This window comes from Lepus europaeus, chromosome 16 (genome assembly GCF_033115175.1).
Source record: "Lepus europaeus isolate LE1 chromosome 16, mLepTim1.pri, whole genome shotgun sequence".
NCBI lineage: Eukaryota > Metazoa > Chordata > Mammalia > Lagomorpha > Leporidae > Lepus > Lepus europaeus.
The window spans coordinates 16,760,562-16,784,461 of record NC_084842.1 but is presented as its reverse complement, the minus strand read 5'-3'; the positions used below and the strand labels follow the sequence as shown (position 1 = coordinate 16,784,461).

At 37.1% G+C, this 23,900-nt stretch overlaps 1 protein-coding gene across 1 annotated transcript in view; it reads left to right on the top strand.

Moving 5' to 3' along the window:
• The window catches only part of SGCZ (sarcoglycan zeta), a 1,230,796-nt gene extending 1,207,101 nt beyond the window's left edge, over window positions 1-23,695 (top strand). Inside the window, exons 7-8 of the mRNA XM_062212809.1 lie at window positions 16,230-16,353; window positions 23,052-23,695. Coding sequence (XP_062068793.1) covers window positions 16,230-16,353; window positions 23,052-23,243 — 316 coding nt within the window. The 3' untranslated portion in view covers window positions 23,244-23,695. The remainder of the gene's footprint in view (window positions 1-16,229; window positions 16,354-23,051) is intronic.
• The last annotated feature ends 205 nt before the right edge of the window (window positions 23,696-23,900 follow it).

Here is a 23,900-nt window from a genome sequence, read left to right as displayed (position 1 = left end):
CTTCATCCCTCAGTGCTCCATGTGCACGTTTCTACAAACAGGAATTGAGGTAGAAGACTAACCTTCCCTACTGAGGGAAGCTTCCAGAATCTCCTGATAAGGTCTCAAGGTCCATCAATAGGAAAACATAGGGTAAGCAAAACTCTAACACATCTAAATGAGGCACTGCATGGGGGAGCCAACCTTTCATCAAAAATACAAAATAAAGTTTAAAATTTTAATGATTAAAAATCAGTCATAATTACAACAGTAAATTTGTAGATGTCTAAGTTATATGACAACATTTCCTCACAAATTGAGTAAAATAAGCTGATAAGCAATACCAGGAAAAGGTGGCCACCTTCTTGTAGTAAAGACATTTTTATAACTTGTTACTCTATGCAGAAAGCCAAGGGTTGAAGAAAGTGTAAATAGCATCATTTGAAAGGCAGAGTTGTGGGGAGCGGAGATGTTTGATTTCTTTATAGATTCTGGATATTAATCCTTTATTAGTTGTGTAATTTGGTCTGTTTTTGCTTTCATTGCCCGTTCTCCTGGCGTCTTTCCCGTCCCCAATGTTCTCCTCTAGTAATTTGATGATACCAGGTCATAGATTTAGATCCTTGAGCTGCTGGGAGTTGATTTTTGTGTAAGGTAGGGGTCAATTCTGCATGCAGAGATCCCATTTTTCCAGCACCACTTGCTGAATAGACTGTCTATTCTCCAGGGATTGACTTTAATTAGTTGGGGGTGTATGGATTTATTTCTGTTCGGTTTCATTCGTCTATGTATCCATTTTTAGAATGAAAAGTTTGTTGGTTAAAATAAGAACTGATCACTATTTTAGTTGCCTTGCTGATATGTTCCAAAATTAAGTGTGAATTAAATTAGAACAAATAGAAAATAAAAACTAGAAACACTATTATTTAAACATTGAGCCAAGCTTTGCTTATTGTCTGGTACTAAAAGCCAATTTGGCAACCCCTCCCACCCCCAAGGTGTGTGGTGCTCATCTAAATTTAAATATTGATATAGAAGTTCCTTTATGATCTGGGGTACTCTATTATTCATTTGTATACCAAAGATTAAAAACAGAAGATTGCTACAAGCCTTGCTGACAAATTTGCTTCCAGAGAAGGAAGAAGCAGTCTTAGATGACACCTAATCAGTGAGGTGAGACTGTTGCCCAAATGGTGATCTGGGAAGAAAGTAGCCATGCTGTGTTTAATATTGTCAAAAAGTAAATTATTTAGACAAACATTTCAAAACTTTTATACAGAATAGAAAATATTTGTGAAATTATGCTGATTTTCTAGAATGTGTTCAATAAAATTATAATGAATTCCAAGTATAAAAACTCCAGTTTTCCTGGACATTTTTTTCTTTGATTTCTTATACTCACATACAGTGCCATTTTTTGTTAGCCTTTTAAAATACAGAAACCTCTAAAAATGCATTTTTGATTTGCTGATGTAAACAAATTAGTATATTTACCAGAAATGAATGCCACATGTATTACCATTCTTGTTTTCTTAAATTAATGCAGCTCAAAGATTTTCTGCACAATATAGTGGGAAATAATTAAAATCATTCTATAATAATGATCATTTGGATCTGAACTCCATTACCTGTTACAACATTGAAATATTAAGGTTTATACCAAGTTAATCTCGTGAAGCATTTAGCTCGCAATCATTTATCTAGAAGTTTATTTATATAACTTGAAGGAACAGACCATAATGCAAGATGAGAGTCGGAAAATAAAAAGAAAAGTGATGTCATTTGCAATTGAAAACAGCTCATTATAACCTGATGTTTGAACATAGTACAATTTCTTCTATGTTTAATCAGAATTCGCAGTGATATTTATTCCATCACACAATTGCCAATAATTAGTGAGTGCCTAGGACCTCTTCAGCACTGTATTATATGGTACCTACATTCTACTTAAGTTTCCATGTAGGAGTTGTTTCTTGCAACTTAGGCTGTTGATTTTCAAAAGTGATGATTGCATAGTACTTATGAAACTATGGCTGTATCTTTGGTTATATGAAATAATTGTTTTGAAAAAGCAAATAAGTGGTTTCAAGTTCAGTATTATTCATCTCTCTTGTAACTCTTAGGGAGTCGTATGGAAATCAGTGAGAAAGGTTTCAGAAAATAGTTGTAATTCACTCATTCCATTGACTAAATAGAAAATCATTTTTTGCCAATAAACTTAGATTTCATTAATAGCAGGCTTTTAATGAGAATGTTGTATAATAAAGAAGTCTGTGAAGTCCTGAGAGGTTCTATACCCGATAAGAATGGAGTCTTAACTGTTGATATTTTCTTGCTTGTAATCTACTTATTTATAATTCTAGAAGGTAATTCCGGTTTAGTCTGATTCCAGTCCCAAAAATTCAGTCCAGAAACTTCTGTAGAGTCTAAATTGATTTGAGAAATTTATTCAGAGAAAACCACTGCAACCTAAGATTTCAGCAGCAAAAAATCACTGTGTTGACTACATTTTACATGCCAATGGCTTATGAACATTTATCACATTATGTAAAAATCCCTTATCTATACATATTCTGATTGGCATGCCTTTCTCCTTCTCTCATTTGGATCTTTGGAAGGCAGAGAGAGAGATTTCTACTTGAGTATCATTTTAAACAAATCTGAATAAGAGAAAGAGCTCTTTCATCTCCCTTAATGTCCACAAGAGGCAGGGCCGGGCCAATCTAAAACCAGAACCATTGGGGGCTTCCACATGGATGGCAAGGGCTCTGGTACTTAGGCCATCATCCACTGTTTTCCTGGATCAGACATGGACCCATCAGGACTGTCTCCAGTGTTGGCATAAGATGCTACTATATTAATGCTGCATTTATCATTTACATTCAAAATTCCTTCTCAAAGAGGAACACTGCCGTAATTTTCTGCATGAAAGTTTATAAAGATATACTTACATGCATGTATGCTTATAAATATGTAAGTTACTGTAATTTCTAACATTTCTTTTGTACAGGTAGGTTATTCTTCAGGGTTTTCCTGAAGAAATAAAAGTGTTCAATGAGGGAAAAGATCCTAATTTTATCTGGTAGTGCATTAAGCCTTTGACTGAAATGTAAATTAAAAATATGCTATTTTAAAAAGGAAAGAAACAAGGAATGAAGGAGAAAAGTATTAGATTCTTAGAATTGTATCTATGGCAATCCAACACAGCCAAATTGCCATTGGAATATACCAGGAACGCAAAGAAAGGACCACATTCCCAATAGTTTGAGGGAAATTTTCAGTAAAGAATGGGCAGAACAGAGACTCCTAAGAGGAGCAAGGGGAGTGGACAAATAGCATACCACCAGTGAATCCCATGACTGGCAGAGAGATGTCACCTTCCAAGGACAAGGTAAGAGAAGTCTACTATGGCCCACACCACTAGCAGATTTGAATGAAGGAGAACTTCAAGTTCACCTCCGGCCTGGGGAGATGTTGGGGGCACGGTGTCCACTTAGCTTCATAAAGTGAGACCACATTTCTTCCCTTCCCTCCCCAAAATGCCAGACTCACCTTGCTGAAGTGGAGTACCAGCTCTGTGAATGAAAAGCATACCCTTTGCTGTGGGCATAGGTGGAACTGAGAAGGGTGTGAGGTATGATTGGGTTACTGGACACTTACTTGGTATGACTCTAGCAGCTTGGAGCTTCAAGTGCTGGGGATGGATTTCAACAGTGGCGCATGGATGCTTTCAGCTCACTGTAAGCAGTGAATCAGCTGGTTCTTCTTGGTACAGATAAGAACTGAGGCTGAGATCACACCAGCCAGTATCAGTTTCCCCCCTCTATTGACTCGGAGGATATTCCACCACACCAAATTAGGGAGTCATTCTGGACTCTTGCCTCTCATACACATGGTGATGAGAGCTCCCTGGTCCCACCCAGTCCACACCTCTGGATCTCTGCTACAAGCTCAAGAGTTCTCCTAGCCACAGAGGCACATTTGCTGGGACAATATCTCAATGGAGATAGCAATAATTGATTCCTCAAATGAATAAAAATCACCATGGAAATATTAGGAACATGAACAAGACAGGTAATATGACTCCTCCAAAGGAACACAATAATACATTAATATTAGGCAGAGAACATGAGATTAATGAAACTTCTGATAAGAATACTTAAAAGCAAAGAGAAGTTAAAGAAATCCATGCATGACATGGATGAGAAAATTCTGCAAAAGGGAGATTTTTGAAGAAAAATCCAACACGTCAAATAAAAAATACACTGGAAAGCCTTAACAACAGACTTTGTGACATAGAAGAATAGCTGAGCTAGAAGACATGTTTGAAATCTCAGACAAAAAAATAGGAAAAAACTAGACAAAACAGTGTTTGGGATTTATGGGATACCATCACATGACCAAAATAGGAATTCCTGAAATTATGGGAAAAATGGCTTAGAAAATTTATTCACTGAATTAATATCAGATAATGTTCCCCATTAGGAGGGAGATATGGACATGCAAATACAGGAAGCACATAGAACACAAAAGTAGGCATGATTAGAAAAGATCTTCACTTAAAAAAAAAACTTCAAGCAAGACCCATCTCCTTAAAAACCCCCAGCCTCAACCAGACTGTGCGCTCTGCATCTTTGCTGAGCCGCCCGCCTGGCCAGGTGTAATCTCTCCACTCAACATGTAACCTCCCTCCTTCCTCCTCCCCAGTCTCTCAGGCTCCATCTGGAGAGGTGCCCATCCGTCTTTACAGATGTCCCTTCCCTAATAAACCTTGCTATTTTACCTCCCACTAAAAAAAAAAAAAAAAAAAAAAAAACAAAGTATCCTATTGCAAGAGCAATGTCAGGCATTGTATAAAGGATCTCTAATTATATTGACAGCAGATTGCTTAACAGGCCAGGAAAGAAAATACGGTCCAAGTCCTAAAAAGAAAAAAATAATTAGAATACTTTGCCTAATGAAGCTGTCATTTATATAAGACAAGCCAATATTAATAGATTTTGTCACCTCCCAGCCAGCCTTTTAATCATAAAGATGTACTAAATACAGAAACAGAAAAATAGTCTTCATTAAAGACTATGAACACAGGGTATCTCCGAATAAAGGAATAAAGTATTTTTAAAACAAGCAATAGGAATATTTTTGGAAAAATGGCAGGCCCAAAACAAATTCCATCGATATGCTACTTAATAGAAACATTGATTGAAAGTACATAGGTGGAAAAAAGATATCCCATGCAATTAGAAATCAAAAAATAGTAATGCCCATATCAGACAAAATGTACTCTAAGACAAAAAAAAAAAACTTAACAAGACAAAGGTAGTCATTATGTAATGATTAAGGGACCAATTTAACAAGAAAGATTTGAAAATAGTAAATATATATATATTCACCCAACGCTAGCGTACACTGCTATTTTAACACAAATGTTAATAGATATGAAAGGAGACAATCTACAACACAAACATAGTGGGAGATTTCAACATAAATCTTTAAAAAAAAAAAGGGATATTTATTTGAAAGACAAATTACAGAATAGAGAGAGAGAGATGGCCGCAATGACCGGATCTGCACTGATCTGAAGAGTCAGGGGCTTCTGCCATCCCAGGCCACAGCAGAAAGCTGGACTGGGAGAGGAGCAGCTGGGACTAGAACCGTTGCCCATATGGGATGCCAGTGCTTCAGTCCAGGGCTTTAACCTGCTGCACCACAGCGCCAGCCACAACATAACACTTTCATCAAAAGCAAATCAACATAAAAAAAAAATAGAATAAGTACTGCCAATCACATCCAATGGATTACTACAGAGCATTTCATTCCACAGCTGCAGAACACATTCTTTTCATCAACACAGGGAACATACTCTGGGTTAGACAATATACTAGTACATAAAACAAATCTCCACAAACTCAAAAATGAAGTCAAGCTGGAAATTAACATAAAAAACTAAATATGTAAGCACACAGACTGAACATTAAGCTCCTGAATGATCAGTGGGTCACAGAAGAAACAAAGCAGAATCAAATCCCTTGATATAGACCATAACATATCAAAATGAATGGGATACAGCAAAAGCAGTTTTAAGATAAATGTTTATAGCAATTAGTACCTACATTTAAAAAAAAATTGGAAATGTGTCAAATTATCTACAAAGCATCTCAGGAACCTAGAAAAATAAGAATGTAACCCAAAATTAAAAGAAATGATAAAAAACAGAACAAAATTGAAATTAAAACACTAAAATAGAAGAAGGAAAATAAAGAGTTTATTCATTTTTGCAAAAAAAAAAAAAAAGCGTTGATAAACTGTTGGCCCAGCTGACAAAAACTACAGAGAAAAGACCTAAGTCAATAAAATCAGAAGAAAAAGGAGGTATTACAACTGATACCGCATAAATAAAAGGAATCATCACTGTGTATTACAAACAGCTATATGCTAACAAATTGGAAAATCTAGAACAAATTTCTGGGCACATAAAAGTTACCAAATTTAGGCTTAGAAGACATGGTTATTGTTCTACTGAGGTTTTCCTAGACAGAATCAATAATAAAGAGCCTCCCAAGAAAGAAAATTCTAGGACTGGATGGCATCACTGAATTCTACCAAATTTTTAAAAGAAAAATTAATCTCAATTCTTAAAATATTTCAAATAGGAAGGGAATTCCTTAAATTTTTTGTATGAGTATCATTACCTAAATTCTAAGACCAGGGAAAGATAGCACAAAATAGAGCAATATCTGATGAACACAGATGCAAAACTCAACAAAAGCCCAGCTAATCAAATCCAAAAACACATCAAGAATATCAGACACCAAGACAAAAAAAACTGGGATTTATTCCAGGGATGCAGTGATTTTTTTTGTCATATACCAATCAATAAATGTTATGCACTGTATAATTAAAAGGAATAAAAATATTTGATAAAATCCAACATTTTTTCATTATAAAAATTGGGTATACAATGAACATACCTCAACACAATCAAGGCAGCATGTGACAAACCCACAACCCGCCTCATTTTCAATGAAGAAAAGCTAGAAGCATTTACAATGAAGTCTGGAACCAGACAAGAATGCCCACTTTTAGCATTGCTATTCTATATAGTTCTGGAACTTTTAGCCAGATCGATTAGGCAAGAAAAATAAAGGAATACAGAGTGGAAAGGAAGATGTCAAATTATTCCTATTTCCAGATGCCATGATCCTCTATAAGGGAACCAAAAGACTCAACTAAGACTATTGTAAATCTTATGAGAATTCAACAATATTGCAGGGTATAAAATCAAAACTAAAATAAGTAGCATTTATATACACAAATAATACTGTGGCTGAGAAAGAACTTGTTAACATCAGTATCATTCAGGGCTGGTGCTATGGCACAGTAGGCTGAGTCTCTGCCTGTGGCGGCCATTTGGGGAGTGAAGCACAAGATTAAAGACCTTCTCTCTCTGTCTACAACTCTACCTCTCAAATAAATTTAAATGTATCAATATCATACATAGTAGCTAAAAAGGTTTAAATACCTCAGGATACATTTAACCAAGGATGTAAAAGACCTCCAAAGTGAAATTATAAACCATTAAGAAATGTAAGATGACACAAAAAAATGGAAAATATCTTCCATGTTCATGGATTATAAGATTTTTTAAAAGATTTGAAAGGCAGAGTTAGAGGCAGAGAAATAGAGAGAGAGAGACCTTCCATCTGCTGGTTCATTCCGCAAACGTGGCCAGAGCTGCACTGATCCGAAGCCAGGAGCCAAGAACTTCTTCCAGGTCTGTCATGTGGATGCAGGGCCCCAGGGGCTTGCACCATCCTCCACTACTTTTCCAGGCTATAGCAGAGAGCTGGATTCAAAGTGGAGCAGCCAGGTCTCGAACCAGAACCCATATGGGATGCCAGCACTGCAGGGGGCAGCTTAACCCACTACACACACAGTGCCGGCCCTGGATTATTGTAAGAATTAGTATAAAATGCCCGTACTTCCCAAAGCAAGTTACAGATGCAATGTGTTCCCGATCAAAATACCAACAGCATTCTCCTCAGATATAGAAAAAGAATCAACAATTCGTATGGAAACACAAGAGATCCCAAATAGCCAAAGCAATCTTACACAATGAAAACAAACTTAGTGGCATCACAATACCATAATCAGAACAGCCTGGAATTGGCACAAAAGTAGACACGCAAGAACCTGGAGGAAGCTCTTGGCACCTGGCTCACTCTGGCGCTCTCTCTACCTCTGCCTCTCTGTAGCTCTGCATTCAAATAATTAAATATTTAAAAGAAAAAAAGGAAAACTAGTTTATAATTTACTTATTCATATGTATTGACTAAATAAATCTAAATGTTCTTGCTGCGTGTTAAAATTTTCTTTAGTATATATAGCCAACTTACTATGCACCATTTATTAAACAAACTCATTTTCTGCCATGAAATCAGTACATTTATCAGACATTATTTATCATATATTAATGTGATTTGAGATTGTTATGTTCCATTGACCAAATTTGTAGTTCATATTCCAATATAACCTGTTTCAATCAAAACAACTCTATACCAAGTGCTCATTTTAAAAACTCCCTTTGGGCTGACACTGTGGAATAGTGGATAAAGTTGCCACCTGCAGTGCTGGCATCCCGTATGGGTACCAGTTCAATTGCTGGCTGCTCCACTTCTGATCTAACTCCTTGCTAATATGCCTGTGAGAACAGTGGAGGATGGGCTTATTTGAAAGGCAGAATGACAGAAGTCTGGAGAGATTAGAGGGCAGGAGAGGGTATTAAGTCTGGCCTTAAACTTGAAACCCAGTACCATGCCTGACATAGTCAATTCCAGTACTTATACTAACCAGAGCCTCACAGATTTGAGCATCCACACCTCCATTAGCCAGGTGATCAAGGAACTGCCTGCATCTCCCTGCCCCAACCTCAGACAGCACAGTGCATAGCAGACTCCTCTTACTGGGAGCTAAGCACAAGACTCTTGAATTTCAGTGCCAGGCCCCATACAACTAAACCCAGAACCGTTCAGAAATGAGATGCCCCCAACACTCTAATAGTTTTCACATATGTAGTCTCTGGACCTGCTCCAGCACCAGGCAGAGACCTGCATCCCAGTGGGATGTGCTTATGTTTTGCACTGCATCATCACTCCCTACGGGGTGAGCTTGGAGCCCACCCCCAGACTCTGTAGACGCCTGCAACTGTAAGTCTTAGGTATAATCCACCTAAATGTTAGCATTGGCATTCAAGGGACTATCTCTGTCACCCTTCCTCTAAGGAAGCACAGCACAGAGCAAGACTCCATCACTGCAGCATCAAACAGGTATATAAGCACAGGACTTGACCTTGAAACTATGCTCAGCTAGTGAAACCCAACATCATGCAAATCCCAATGCCCTTGGGCATGAGCCAGTACTTGAGTATGGAGCCTTCAGACCTACTTCAGTGACAGATGGTTATCTACAGTCTCAGTTGGTTAGTCTTTGGTGAAGGTAAGTGGTCCCTGGCCACTTTAATGTATACACCATTAACAATATTTTGTTCTAAAATTTTATGCAATAATATACACAAAGCTGAGTTTCACATTTACTATGTGCCAATAGCTGCATATACCATGCACTTGTGAACACAAATGCCTGTCAAGATATGAAACAGTATCATCAGTCCTGCATGTTTCCTCATGTCCCCCACCAGTAAAACCCCATCAACCACTAGAAGCAACCATTATATTCATTGTAGAGTAGTTTACTACTGAACACAAACAAATCATATGATCTATACTGTTTATAAGGTTTCGCTCATACAAAATATTTATGAGATCCATCCATGGTAATATCTGCATCAACAGCTCTCGTATTTATTGATTAGTATTGTATTAAACATGAAATATTTTATTAATGCATCTTCCTAATCATATGTATTTTTGTAATTATTGCCATGAGGTGTATCTCATACCTCATGAAAAAAATATTCAAGGATCACAAACATTTTGTACCAAAACTAATTTCATTATTCTGTGTTTTGATGTTTAAGCCATTTTTATGTTTTAATTGCATTTTATGTTTTTCATTTTGGATTTAGATAATTACTGACATAATTATCCTGACATAAGTCCTTTGTGATATATTTTATTTCCAAGTAAACATGTTGCATATTAACTTTATTCCTCATTCTGAAAGGCATATTTTAAGATTTATTCATTTATTTGAAAGTCGGAGTTACACAGAGAGGAGAGGCAGAGAGAGAGAGAGGTCTTATATCCAATGGTTCATTCCCTAGATGGCTGCAATGGCTGGAGCTACGCTGACCAGAAGCCAGGAACTTCCTCTGGGTCTCTCGCGTGGGTGCAGGGGCCCAAGGATTTGGGCCACCTATTGCTTTCCCAGGCCACAGCAGAGAGCTGGATCGGAAGTGGAGCAGCCGGGTCTCGAACTGGCAGCCTAATGGGATGCTGGCGCTTCAGGCCTGGGCGTTAACCTGCTGCACCACAGTGTTGGCCCTAAAAGGCCTCTCTTAATATTGAAGATATTTACTTTATATTTTGAAAATATTTAATACTTATTGCTTTCTGTGACCTAAGATGGTTTGGTCACAAAGATGTTTTCATTTAAAAGCCTTATAATTTTAGTAGTCCCTTTGAAAGAAATTATTTGAGAAGCAGAGGTATAGACAAAAATAACTCCCATTCAAGGTTTCACTCCCTTCTATAGCTAGGGATAAGTCTCCCAAGTCAGTGGCAGAAATCCACCACCCTGAGCAACCATGACATCCCTGGGTGTGCATTAGCATGAAGTTGGATTTGGAGTAGAACTGTAGCTAAGTATCAAAGCCACGCACTCTGTTATGGGACCCAAGTGTCTTAACTGGCACATGTATTATTAAGCTAACCTTCCACTACAACTTGTACATTTGATCCTAATATGTAGTAGAGATGAAGGTTCATTTTGTCTATATAGATATCCTGGTATTCCCAAACCAGTTGTTGAAAAATATTTGTGTTCCTAATTGGATTATTGTATTACCCATGTTAAAAATCAGATGACAGTGCAAGTAAAAGGATAGCTGGAAGATATTCTATTATTCTGTGTGTGTTATCCTTATGCCAGGCCAGCACTATCTTGGTAACTGCAGCTTCGTAGTAAGTTTTAGGTTGTACAACATTGTTCTTTCTCACGATTGGAATGCTAGTGGTTATTTGTGCTAACTACATAACCATGGAAAACTAACTATCACACAAATACCCAATGATGAAAGATAAAATATAGATAAATACACTGGTCACTTTTCAGTATTGGGGTGATTAGAATATGCAAAGTTTTAAAAATAAAAAATCTCAATATTAGTTTTTATGTTATTACAATTATACAGATAGTTCATTTTAAAGAAAAATTGGTATTTTATGCTCTAATATTCTATTTTTTAAAATGCTTTATGACCGAGTCCCAGAGAATTCAACTTTTATATTTTGAAGTACAATTCATGAGTAACTTCTTGTTGAAATCCATGTTCAGGTCTCTCATTAGGCTGATATAACTCTTGTACACAATGATTAAATTTAGTGCACACACATCTGATTTCCCAGTATGCTTTTTTGGAATACTTTCTATGATTTCATGGTATGCAGCAAGACTTTCAATATAGAGAATGCTTTCCTATTATGCTATATAGCTTGTGGAGGTGCACAACTTCTAGTAAGGGCCTGAGAAAATTTTACTTGTAGAGTAGTCAATGACATATATTATTATCAACCATCAGCCCATTTTGATAAACCGCCACAGCTAGGAATGTGTGATGTCTTGTTTTATTATCAGTCTTGTTTGTCTACATCTATTCTAGTATGTCCTTTGGAGACATAATACCATAATCATAGGACTAATTTCAGTATTTTTAAAAAGTGTGATGAAACTGAAAATGCAAAGAAAATTAATATATTCATTCGGCTTAACTCTTCTGGAATTTACAGAGTTATATAACAAAATTGTTCTATCATGTGCAGAGAAATGTCTTTTTACTCCTGTTGAGCATATGATAGAACAAGACAACATACTTGTACAGCTCCAGGTACTTAATTTGTATATACAAACCTAAATGTAGGCATATATGCAATCTCATATCAATGATAGATGATTCAGATAGAATATAGGCTTCTGAAAGAGCATGAATGAAATTATGCTATTCACAATCATGTTAATTTGAAGCTTTTTAGGTATAAAATGTACAGGTGGTAGTCCTACTATGATATTTTACCAACAAGAAACTAGTTTGTAGCACAAACCTTTTGGAGCAATTGATTCAGCTGCCCTCTTGGGGTGCCCGCATCCCTTATCGGAGTGCCCAGGATTGAGTCCCACTTCTACCGATTTAAGTTCCTTCTAATGCACACTCAGGCAGGCAGTGCATATGTTATCTCCAGTTCTTGGGTCCTACAAACCAGGACCCGGATAGAATTCCGGGGTCTTGGTTTCCACCTGGCCCAGTCCTGGGTGATTCAGAAATTTAGAGAGTGAACCAGTGGAAGGAAGATCTCTTTCACTCTGCCTTTCAAATAAACAATAGATAATACACAGTAAAGATAAAGCAGTTTTAAAGAAAGTAATTAGTTTTTTGCCTTTTACTTAATCATCAAGGTGGGGGCTGGTGCTGTGGCATAGTGGGTAAAGCCACCGCCTGCAATGCTGGCATCCCGTATGGGCGCCAGTTCTAGTCCTTGTGCTCCTCTTCCGACAAAGCTCTCTGCTATGGCTGGGAGAGAAGTAGACGACGACCAAAGTCATTGGACCCCTTTACCATGTGGGAGACCCAGAAGCAGTTCCTGGTTCCTGGGCTTCAGATCTGCACAGCTCCGGCCATTGCAGCCAATTGGGGAGTGAGCCAGCAGATGCAAGACCTCTTTTTCTGTAACATTAACTTCCAAATAATTTTTTAAAAAATCAAGAACTTATAAAAATTGGTACTAAGTTTGCTTTAACTCATATTCATAAGAAATATTTGACTAGTGCAACATGTTCATTTGAACAATTAAAATTACAAAGTTCAATTAAAGCTTTCAAAAATTCTAATTTTAATTCCTATACTGTATGTTAATTGTCTAAATATGGTTATTCTTTGAATATTTGTCTTATTAATGATTACATTTCTAACAAAGTGTGTAGTTGAAACTATTTCAATTAAAAATCTTAGTCATTTCTGCACTTGAGGGATTTGACAATGGCATAAAATCACTGCCACTTCTTTACTAATACTTTATGTACAATATTACATATCTATATAATTTCTTTCACTATTATCAGGTATATATAATACATCATAAAATTACTTGAAGAAATGAAAATGTACCTGTTACATCTCATTTACCCACTTGACCTCCACTGATTACAGAAACCTAGATCCTGGTCCATTTTTTCTTCTCTTTCACAGGGTTTGAGTCATTGTACAAAGGGGATTACACTGTGCTAACATATTCAGGGCTGACATTACCCATTCATAGTTTCATGGACCCCAGCTCGCATTTCCTAAGAGGTTCTCCATCACCTACACTCAGTTTTCATTCATCATGGGATCACAAATGTTCTCTCTCCTTTGAGGCTCTTGTCCTCAGCTGTGAGACTTCGCTGCCTTCCCCCAAATGTCTAACCCCTCAGGAATAAACATTCCAGTACACAGCAGCTGGCCTCAGATGGTGGCACACAGTGATCCAATTCTGTTGATTTTCCTGCAAGTTGTCTTTACCCTTTGAATGAAGAGAAGTGTTCTCTATTCTTTAGCAGGTGCCAATAAATAACAGCTTCCCAATGACCTTACTTTCCTTCTGTTCTTATTTATTCTGAGTATTTCTTATCACTAAATGGTTAGGGCTGTTTTTGAATTACAATGCCTTTTAGTGGTCCAGCACTGTGGCACAGCAGGTTGCCTGTGACATGGGCATCCCCTGTTAGAGTGCTGGCTGCTAGGCTTCAGACTCCACTCCTGCTAATTTGCCAAGAAAGCAAACAGTACTTGGGCCCTTACCACCCACAATGGAGACCCAGATGAAATTCCTTGCTTTTGGATTTGGCCTGGCCCAGCCCTGGCCATTGCAGCTATGTGAGGAGTGAACCCGCAGATCAACTTTCCCAAACAGCCTTTCAAATAAATCTTTTTAGATTTCCATAAAGTTATAAAACTCATTTCTATCGGGTCCTCTGTCATATACAACTTGTGGCAAAATGCACTGCTCAGTGACTGAGAGAGCAAGAGGTACAAGGGAATGGAGCAGGGGAAGAAGTTCAGGAATACCTCTAAATACTATCCTACCACCTAATTTTCTAATTCTTACAACAACCCCATAAGAAAAACTTTCAACTGTCAATTTAGAGATATGAAATTAAAGCTTATTGGCACTGGCTTGCATTCCTGAATCCAGGTCTACTCAAGTCCCCATCTTCACTGCCTCTTTGAATTGGGATCCTCTAAGTCACTATTGGAAAAGCAATAGTCTATGCTGTGACCACTTTGACAGTAAAACCTAAAGCTTAAACAGAATATATTAAATATTTCTAATTAATAAAGCAAACATCAAAAATTCAAACCCCCAGAAAAACTTAATACATGTTAATGTCCCATAACCAAATGTCAAGTCTGGGATAAACTTGATTCACATTTAATATGCACGCTCAACTATTAAATGCATGCTCTTTGGAATAAAGTGTTAGTGACTGAATAAAATAAATGGTTTTCTTCCTATTTACAGGCTCATGAGTTTTGTTTTATTGTATCCATAATCTTTTAGAGCATTTTCTTATCTGACTGCTATTTTGAGTGGCTCAATTATAACCCAACATAAACTCACACTTAATATTAGAATTAATAGAAATGGCAGTGGCCACAAGTGCACTACTCAAGGTAGTTTATGTTTGGGTATGGATCAAGGGTATCAATTATGAAATATAAGTTTTAAAATTAATATGGAAATTTGGATACTAAAAACAAAATGTTAATTTGTTAATCCTTAGGATTTATTAAACATTAGTATAAGGAAAGATTTTTTCATTTCAATTTTTCCAATGTTCTGTGAAAAAAATTGTTTTGGTAAAAAGTAAGACATTTCTTAAAAATAGATATTCAAAACCTGACAACTTCTAGGAATTGCATGAATATATCAAGTGGCCCACAGAGATCAAAGTTTCTAAGTTGGTTTGAAATCACGTATTCTGAATGTCTACTCTACTTTCAGTACCGCTTATAAGCTTCCAAGTTCAACTTCTCAACTGAGAGTGAATTGAACCCCAGAGATCTCATTTGATTTCTCTCTGCCAAAACCACTGGATCTATTGCTCCAAAGGAACCAGTTTCTCTGTGTTACAATGAATCTAGCATGATGGGACTTTGTCCTCAAGTCCAGCATTCAGGAACGACATATGCTGTTGCACCTGAGGACAGAGCACTTCCTCAAACACCAAAGCGATGGGCACCCCCTCTTCTCACGCTGGTACTCGGAGCCACCTGTCCTAGTTTCCGCAGTGGCTCCCTTTGCTCTTTTCTCTAGTTTCACATTTGTAGCTAACTTTGGAACTGCCTCCACAACTCTTGGTTGCAGGCATATGCATCCAAAATATTTGTATTCTTTACCTCATAATTTACATAGTCAACCCTAAATCACACTTTTTTATTGTACATCTCCATTTGATTTTTCTTTCTCAGACTAACGTCACTCATTTTTCTGGACATTTCACTCATGTGAGAGGTCAGCTGATCTAAGAAACATCTTATTTCTTTTAATTACTTTCTGGAAGTGTAATGAGTACTTGGAACTTTTTCATGTTTACAAAATTTTCACTGTGCATGCCTGAAAGTTTTCAGTATTAATGGTTTTCATTACAGTTCTCAGGCAAATGGGGAACCTTTATTTAGAGACACACACACCCTAAATTGTAATTTATTCATTAAATCTGTATCATTAATATTGATAATATATAAAATATTTAAACAAGTTAACTTATCATGGCCCACTTCTCATAACCATTATGAAAAAAAAAAAACTTAAGACATGGTTATGAAATCATTTACAATTCAGAATAAATAATTGATGTGAAGAGGGAAATTTTTATAAAGGCCTAAAACACAGATAAGGCAATCTAAGATCCTCCTGAAATTCATTTTGGTTTTGATTGAAATGGCAAGGTTATTTATTCAGGTCTATCTGGTCAGTTAGTTGTTTTCATTCGCCTAGAATTGTCTTCAGGTTTGTCACAATTTGTTTTCCCCTTAGGCTTGAATCACCCACCAGATCCTTGATCATGGAAGCACCTCGCGGGGTCCAGGTGAGCGCAGCTGCAGGAGACTTCAAGGCCACCTGCAGGAAGGAGCTCCACCTGCAGTCCACGGAAGGGGAGGTGAGAACCCAGGCATGGACACTGAACCCATGCTGCTAAGCCTGTTCTCCCATCATGTGCACAGGGTCCAGGCCCAAGATCTGCTCTGGGAAAAACGCTAAGTTAGGAAACTAGTCAACTGCTTGAAAATTAAATCTGACAAAACCACTGAAAACTCTTATAATTTCCAATTGGTAGATGAACATACTTAATATTAAGATAAGAGGAAGAACAGAGACAGTGCTTTCCCTGTTCTCTGATCTTCAAGACAGTTTTACTATTTATCTTAATCACCATTTCCCAGGTAAACATATACATGTTAACATTTTTCTTCCTTCTCATTTTTCCTCCCAAGAGCCTCTTTTGTCTTACTTTCATTCTTTTAAACATGTTTCTCATTACCAGTTTTTAATACCCCTTTGCTGTTGTTGCTGTGCTCTGTCATGTAAATGGCCTAAGTTGATTTTATCTTTGATATGCAGATTCACATTTTCATCAGTTCTAGAAATTCCTTAGCATTCTCTCTTCTAATAGTACCTCTCATCCATTTTCTGTATGGCATTTTCCTGAAACTGAAGAACTGCTCTATCTTTTCACTCTCTTGCCTTCCAGATCTCAGCCTCTTTCCCAGTTTCTAATCCTATTTCTTTATTTTTCATGCTTTCCTCTGCTGTTTTAAGTCCACCTTCCTCTCCATTACCTAATCCTTTAATCCAGAAATTGATCTTTAATGTTATTTTTTTTAATGTCTCAAGTTCTCATCTGTACTTTAAGCCTACCCCAACATCTTAGCTGTTATTCTGGTTTTAACGCTCCCTTAAGTATTTTCAGTGCCTCTATTCTGTGAAAATGTACCAAATTTCTCAGTCTAAAACTGGATGTCTAGATCTGTTACATTGTTGGTATTACCAATTCATTCTCATTTTCTTTCTTCACTTATTATTAGCTCACATAGGCCAAATTGAGAAGATACAATGCAAAGATAGTTTGAAATGCTCTAAAGAGCATTATATGCCTTTTCAGCTGTAATGATGGGTGCATAAATTAATAGCATCACAAGGAGGATGTTCTTTTATTAACTTTCTGCCATTATTTCAGGTACTGTTTTCAAGATAAGTTTAATTATTTATTTTTCTTCCCTTTTATAAACAGACCTACTGGCAGGATACTAGCCTCTTAGTGGGCATTACAACCTGAATTACCTAGAAATATGCTTTCTAATAGTTTAAAAATGTATTTTGTCAATCCCATTAGGGTATCTTCCCATTTTAATTTCTGACTGCAGTATTCTGCGTACTACCATATAAAGGAAATCCTTCAACATCTTTCATTTTTTTAAATGATTTCCTTCTATTACGCTGTTTCACTGAATTTTCTCTTAAGGAATGTTTCCATAATGCATATTAGCAGTTATTAATCTGTTCTGTTCCTATTTGTGAACAATGTACTTATGTTCTTTTATTCAAAACATCAGCAGAATCTTTTGAATCAATTACAAGTTAATTGCCAATTATGCCACAAGTAGACCATAGCTAGAGCATTTCATCTTAGCTAGAACATTTCATCTGTTGTTCATTTTTGAATGCAAGTACAGAAAGGGGTAGTACTTTATATCATAATAAAATAGCATGTAGTTTTCCTATAAGGCATGAGATGATATGAAATATTTGTTATATTGATACTACCACAAAACTAATTATTCACTAAATTTATATACTACTTAATATCAGGTCAGACATACTATTGAGATATTCAAAACAGTGAACAAATTAAATGATCAAAGCCTATGTAAAATTTAGTTATTCTAGACATAACATTGCAAGAAGTGTCAAATTCAGCTCCGAGGAGAACATGAATTATAATGTGAGGTAGAATATTTTAAGTGGTATACTAACTAGCATATGTAATGTGATAACACATAACAGGTATCACAAACATCTAACAACATTTTTATTTTGAAAATGCAGTAAGATAATTGCTGCATGTGATCAGTTCCACTGTAAACATGGTTGAGCGGGTATCTCTTAGATACAACACGTTCATGACTTTTGGTTATATACTGAGAAGTGGGATTGCTGGATCATATGGCCATTCTATTTTTTAAGAGCTACCCAAATTGTTTTCCACAGCATTTACATTCCTGTAGATATTGTCCCATTCAGTGAAATAATCCAGACACAGAAACACAAAGACTGCATATTCTATTCACATGCAGGAGTTAAAATTTAAAAAGAAAACTGAAATACCTCTGTATCACTTTTGCAGCAAATACAATGCTTTGTCAAACTTTGTTTTAAATCTTTCTCAGTTAAATCGGTGGTATTATATACCACTGTAGTCTGAATGATTTTGTAACTACTTTACCATTACATGCATAAAGTTGAACACCATTTCATTTGCTATTTTATTCAATATTGCCTATTTTTCTGCTGGACCATTCTCTCTTTACTTTTCTGTGTTGTATTTTTTATTTCATAGAGCCATTGAGCCTTTGACTAAAATTTGAATTTAAAGGTCCTCTCAAAAGTAAAATATTAATTTCAAAAAGAAGATTTCCCACAGTGACAGGCCTGATGTCAACAGTTAAGACTTAGATAAATGCGTTCTTGGTAGAGAGTAGACGGTAACTGAGAAGCCAGGAGTGCAATTCTGAGAACAGGGCAGAGTTTCAGAACAGATGGATTATCTGGCTAAAGGGCTGAAATGGAATAGACACGTCGGGTTTAGAGGCTGGAAATTCAGCAGCCCCACACTGTCTCAGCAGACCGGACATAGGTACAGTTAAGCCCATCCATATTGCAGAATCTTGAAAGGCACAGGAAGGTTGCATTGGAAGGAATCAATGTCTAACAGCCCATTTTACCTCTCAGTTTATTTCTCTTATAGAAGCCAATAAAATAATGTATTCATAAGGGCCCCATTTACCAATTAACAAAATCTACCACTTTTACATGAATGAAGCAAAAGCTTGGGAACCAGAACCGATAGATCTAAGCATTATGTAGCCAAATACTATCTAGGAAGTCCCCAACTGGATGAACGCACCACTATGGCTACACTGCAGCTGCCAATACACCATCTGACCTAAGTCCTCCAGGACTGACTCCACTGATGGGGCCTCCTACTTCATGCCTTCTTGAGAGGCAGGCAGGCACACACAGAGAGAGATGGGGTGGGGGGAGAGGAGAGAGAGGGAGGGAAGGGAGAGAGACAGACAGACAGACATGGCCAGAGCTCCTACCCAGTGGGTCACTGCTCAAAGGCCTGCAACAGCTGCAGAGTAAGAAGTGAAGCTGGGAGGCTGGAATTCAATCCAGGTGTCCCATGCAGGTGGCACAGACCCAAACATGGAGTCACCTCAACTCTCAGGCTATGCGTGAGCAGGACATGAGAATTGGGAGTACAGCCTGCAAGCGAATCCAGGCACTCTGATATGGAATGTGAGCATCCCAAGCACTGGCTTAACTGCTAGGCCAAATGGCCATCCCCGGGCTTGCATTCTAAGGCTGCCACCAGCAAGTCTTTCCTGAATACACAGCTGCTCTCAGCAGTTACTCACTCGGGCTTCTCCAGTTAAAAGACAGAACATTTCATTCCCTGTAAAAATCAAAGATATGGCACGAGTAAACAATCCCCGGCAAGCCACCTGCTGCCAATCAGCAACACGTGTACAAAAATCCAAGTACCATTCACAACATCTTATTCATTTGTTGCATTCCACAGAAACCTTTTCTATGAGCCCTTTAGCTTTCTATAGTACACTTATTATTTACGTCTCAAAGCTACTTGGCCTAAATTCTAGCTGCTAAGTTGACGTTAACTCCCCTTCTGATTATTATAGATGCAAACCTGCAGGTACAGAGCTTGTCCTGGTCAATTTTTTTTAAACATTTTTGAAGGTTGAGAATGTCTGTCCTCAAGCATTCTAGCTTCTAAATAAAAGTAGGAAGTGGGGTTGACCAATTCAAGCCTATTTCTTTTATCAAACTGAACAGAAATCCCGCAGACAAAACAATCCCAGAATCATTCCTCCTTCCCTGTGAAGAGAGCACGATTTGGTAAGTCATCCATGTCCTTCACCAAGGAAGCAGATCAAGAACAAATGAGGCTCACTCTCATGTTCCAAAAGTGTAGCCATGAATTATTCTATCATTGTCTTATTTCTACATCAGAAAAAAAAGTATCACCTTAAAAAACTTAAAGCAGAAGTTATTTCGCTTTGCTTTCCTGTAACTTAACCAACCAATAACTACTGGGCAATATATTTTGAATAAAGTTTTAACAATGCCTTCCTGACTTTAAATACTATTGGTAAATGTAATTCATTTATTTTATAATGTTGCATTTATTTAACAATCAATTATATCAAAAGTGCCAGTGCAGGTTCAAACACATGAAGTTACAAAAAAAAAAAAAAAAAAAAAAAAAAAAAAAAAAAAAACACGACTCTTTGAGGATATCGTTTAGAATAGAAAGGTATAATATGAATATAAAATAACATTTAAATGATTAGCAAAGCAAGATGATAAATTGCTATAGGAGAGCCAAATACAAGCAATCCATTCATCTTGGGACATCAGGAAGACAGAACTGGTCTTAGTTGGAAGATACTAGTAGAATATCCTCTATCCAAAATGCTTGGGATAGGAAGTTTCAGATTTGGCATTTTTTTTTTAACTTTTGGATGGTTCATACATAGAATGTGATAGTTTAGGTATGGGACACAAGGTGTGAACAGGAAATGAAGGCAATTTTATTCAACATTCTTATTACACCTGCCTTTTGACTGCAGCTCATCACATGACGTCAGGTTTTGGTGGGACTCCCATTTGTGGCCTGCTGTCATCAATTAAGAAATTTGGGTTTTGCCATAGTTTTGATTTTGGGTCTTTTGGAGTAGGGATCAATCTGTTTGTACACTAAAGAAAGCTATGTCCAAAGTGAAGGAGGAGCATTACATAACTGAACATGCACAGGCTCAATTCTATGTATCATTCTATAGCTTCAAGTAAAGGCCATGAATCTGACTTGTAATTAGAACCATTGATGAATGAATAAACAATTTGACAAAGATACTAATTTTTACTAATTAAAATAGATTTCATGGGTTGAAGACATAATTCCAAAAAAACAACCATACGTCTTTCCCCATTCTTCCTTCCTTCTCTCAATCACTACAGTAACCCACTTTCTATTTACTTTATAATCATAGGCTTAATGCAGCACTAAGCATAATAATTCAACAAGTGAAAAATATAAAGGCCACTGTTCCACAGGAATAAACAAGAGCTATAAACACAGAACACATCATAAGGTGTCAGTTTCAGATTAGTTTTACAGAGTAAAATGAACTTTTAAGGACAGATTTATGCTATTTGCATGAGGAGTGAAAAAAGTTCTGTGGTGACATTTTAGTAGAGACTGGAACTTATATTAAATCTGGAAAATACTTATCAGAGATAAAAATCCATTTTGTCTTACTAGGTACACACTAAATCCCAAATGTTCAATTTTAAAAGTATATACAATGGTAAACAGTGGAAATTTCCCTCACCATCCCTGTCCCTCAATTCTTCGTTAATATATATGCCCACTTACAAATATCTGCAGCAAAGTGTTTACATTGAGGAAATGAAAAGCAAAAAGTGTCCTGAAATCATGGTTCTTTTGGTATGTTTGAGAAAATGCAAGAGCTAAAACCTAGGAGATGATATCAGAGTAAGTGGCCGGATCCTGTAAGGTCATGGGAGGCCATCATGGCGCACAGATGTGGCAGTGGGCTGTTACAGGGTTCTGAACACTGAAGTGACATGATCGCATTTGTATTTCCTTAAAGTCCACTCTGGTTGTATGTAACATAAGAGAACAGGAGTTACAACTGACAGCCACGGAGAAAGCTATTGCCAAAGTCCTGATACAAGGCAACTAGAATGTTGATGAGGATAAAGATGGAGACAGTAGAGTATTCCAATTCTTCCGTCAATGTAGAGATGTTCTTTGAGCAGTCATTAGTCAGGTAACAATAGAATGCAGAGATAGACAAGAAAAATTGTTTCTTTGCCTAAATTCATGATCCACTTTGGCTTTTTCTGGATTTTTTTCCCTTGAAGTCAAAGTCCTTTATGATTGTTATTCCTGAAATTAGTGAACCCATCATTTAGAGTAATTTAACCAAGCAAACATTAAACACAATTTGTTCCATAGATAACTGCAGACAAGCCTTTTTGAGTTATCTGTTGTTGATTTGCTATGTACTTGGTGTATCCTTTAGATGCAAGTCAACATGGTTTATCAGCATTTAAAAACATCATGAAGAAAGTATATTTTTAAATCAGTCATTGCTCAAGTAGTATCTCTGTTGACATCCTTATTTCTCTGTATATCCTTTAGACCTGGTACAATTAAGAAGCTAAATCGAGACTCCGTCAAAATCATTAATTTTCTGTGGTGTTTGGATAACTGGGTTGGCCCCTTAAGCAGACTGTTCAATATTGCTTTTCAGACCCAGGGCTTTCTGTCAGAATGCACCATCTCTCAAAGGAGAAGATACTGCAGAGCTTTTGGGCTAGACCGTGGAATGTAATTTGTTTGTTCAGCAAAGCATGGCAGCTAAACCAATAGGATTGTTTTGTTGTAGAGCCCTTATCAGGCCATGTTGTAAAGCTCTGAGGACTGGAGAATGCTGAAATAAATTAAAATGCAATTTCTTTTTCCCCTAGATATTTTTAAATGCAGATACAATCCGGCTGGGAAATCTACCAACCGGCTCCTTTTCATCTTCACCCAGCTCCTCAAACTCTCGACAGCCAGTGTACGAACTCTGCGTGTGCCCCAATGGCAAACTGTACCTTTCTCCAGCCGGAGTAAGTTCCACTTGTCAGTCCAGTAGCAACATCTGCTTGTGGAGCTGAAGTGACTGATTTCTCCTCACACCAGAATAGCCTTTTGTTCTGTCCGTCTGCTTCACAGTTCTGCTCGGTTTCCCTTGTGATCAGTCCAGAGCATCTTCAAATGGTCCACGGAGCGACTTCTTCCAGTGTTCAGCAGGGATTTGCTGCCACCATCTCCTGTGGTTTCTGGAACTGCTCAACACAGAGTGTGAGTGACACAGCAGTGGAAAAACCAACTTCCACAGGAAAACTGGATCAGAAGTCTTGCTCAAAAGGGAGAATAACATAGGTGCCTTTGCTACAACAAGTGAAGCACACAGTTCTAGGTTTTTGCAGGATCTGGATATGAACTGCACATATACACATTACATAGATGAAATTCCCAGTATCCAATGGCAAGATGAAATGGTTAACTCTGTAAGACAACTAATTCTACAGTTTGAAAGCACAATTTTCCATTCATCTTTTTGGATGTAAACTTTTATCCCCGAATTTTAAAATTTTGAAGCATTATGTAATGCTTGCTTTACTAAAAATTAAATTCAATACATGGTTTTTAACAAAAACAAAAAACAAGACAGAATCCCTTCTTGCGTTTTTTTTTTTTCCTTTGAATTCAATGTGTTGTTACTCTTTGTCTACTAAGTCTAGAATTTTGTACATTAGGTAATTTTGAAA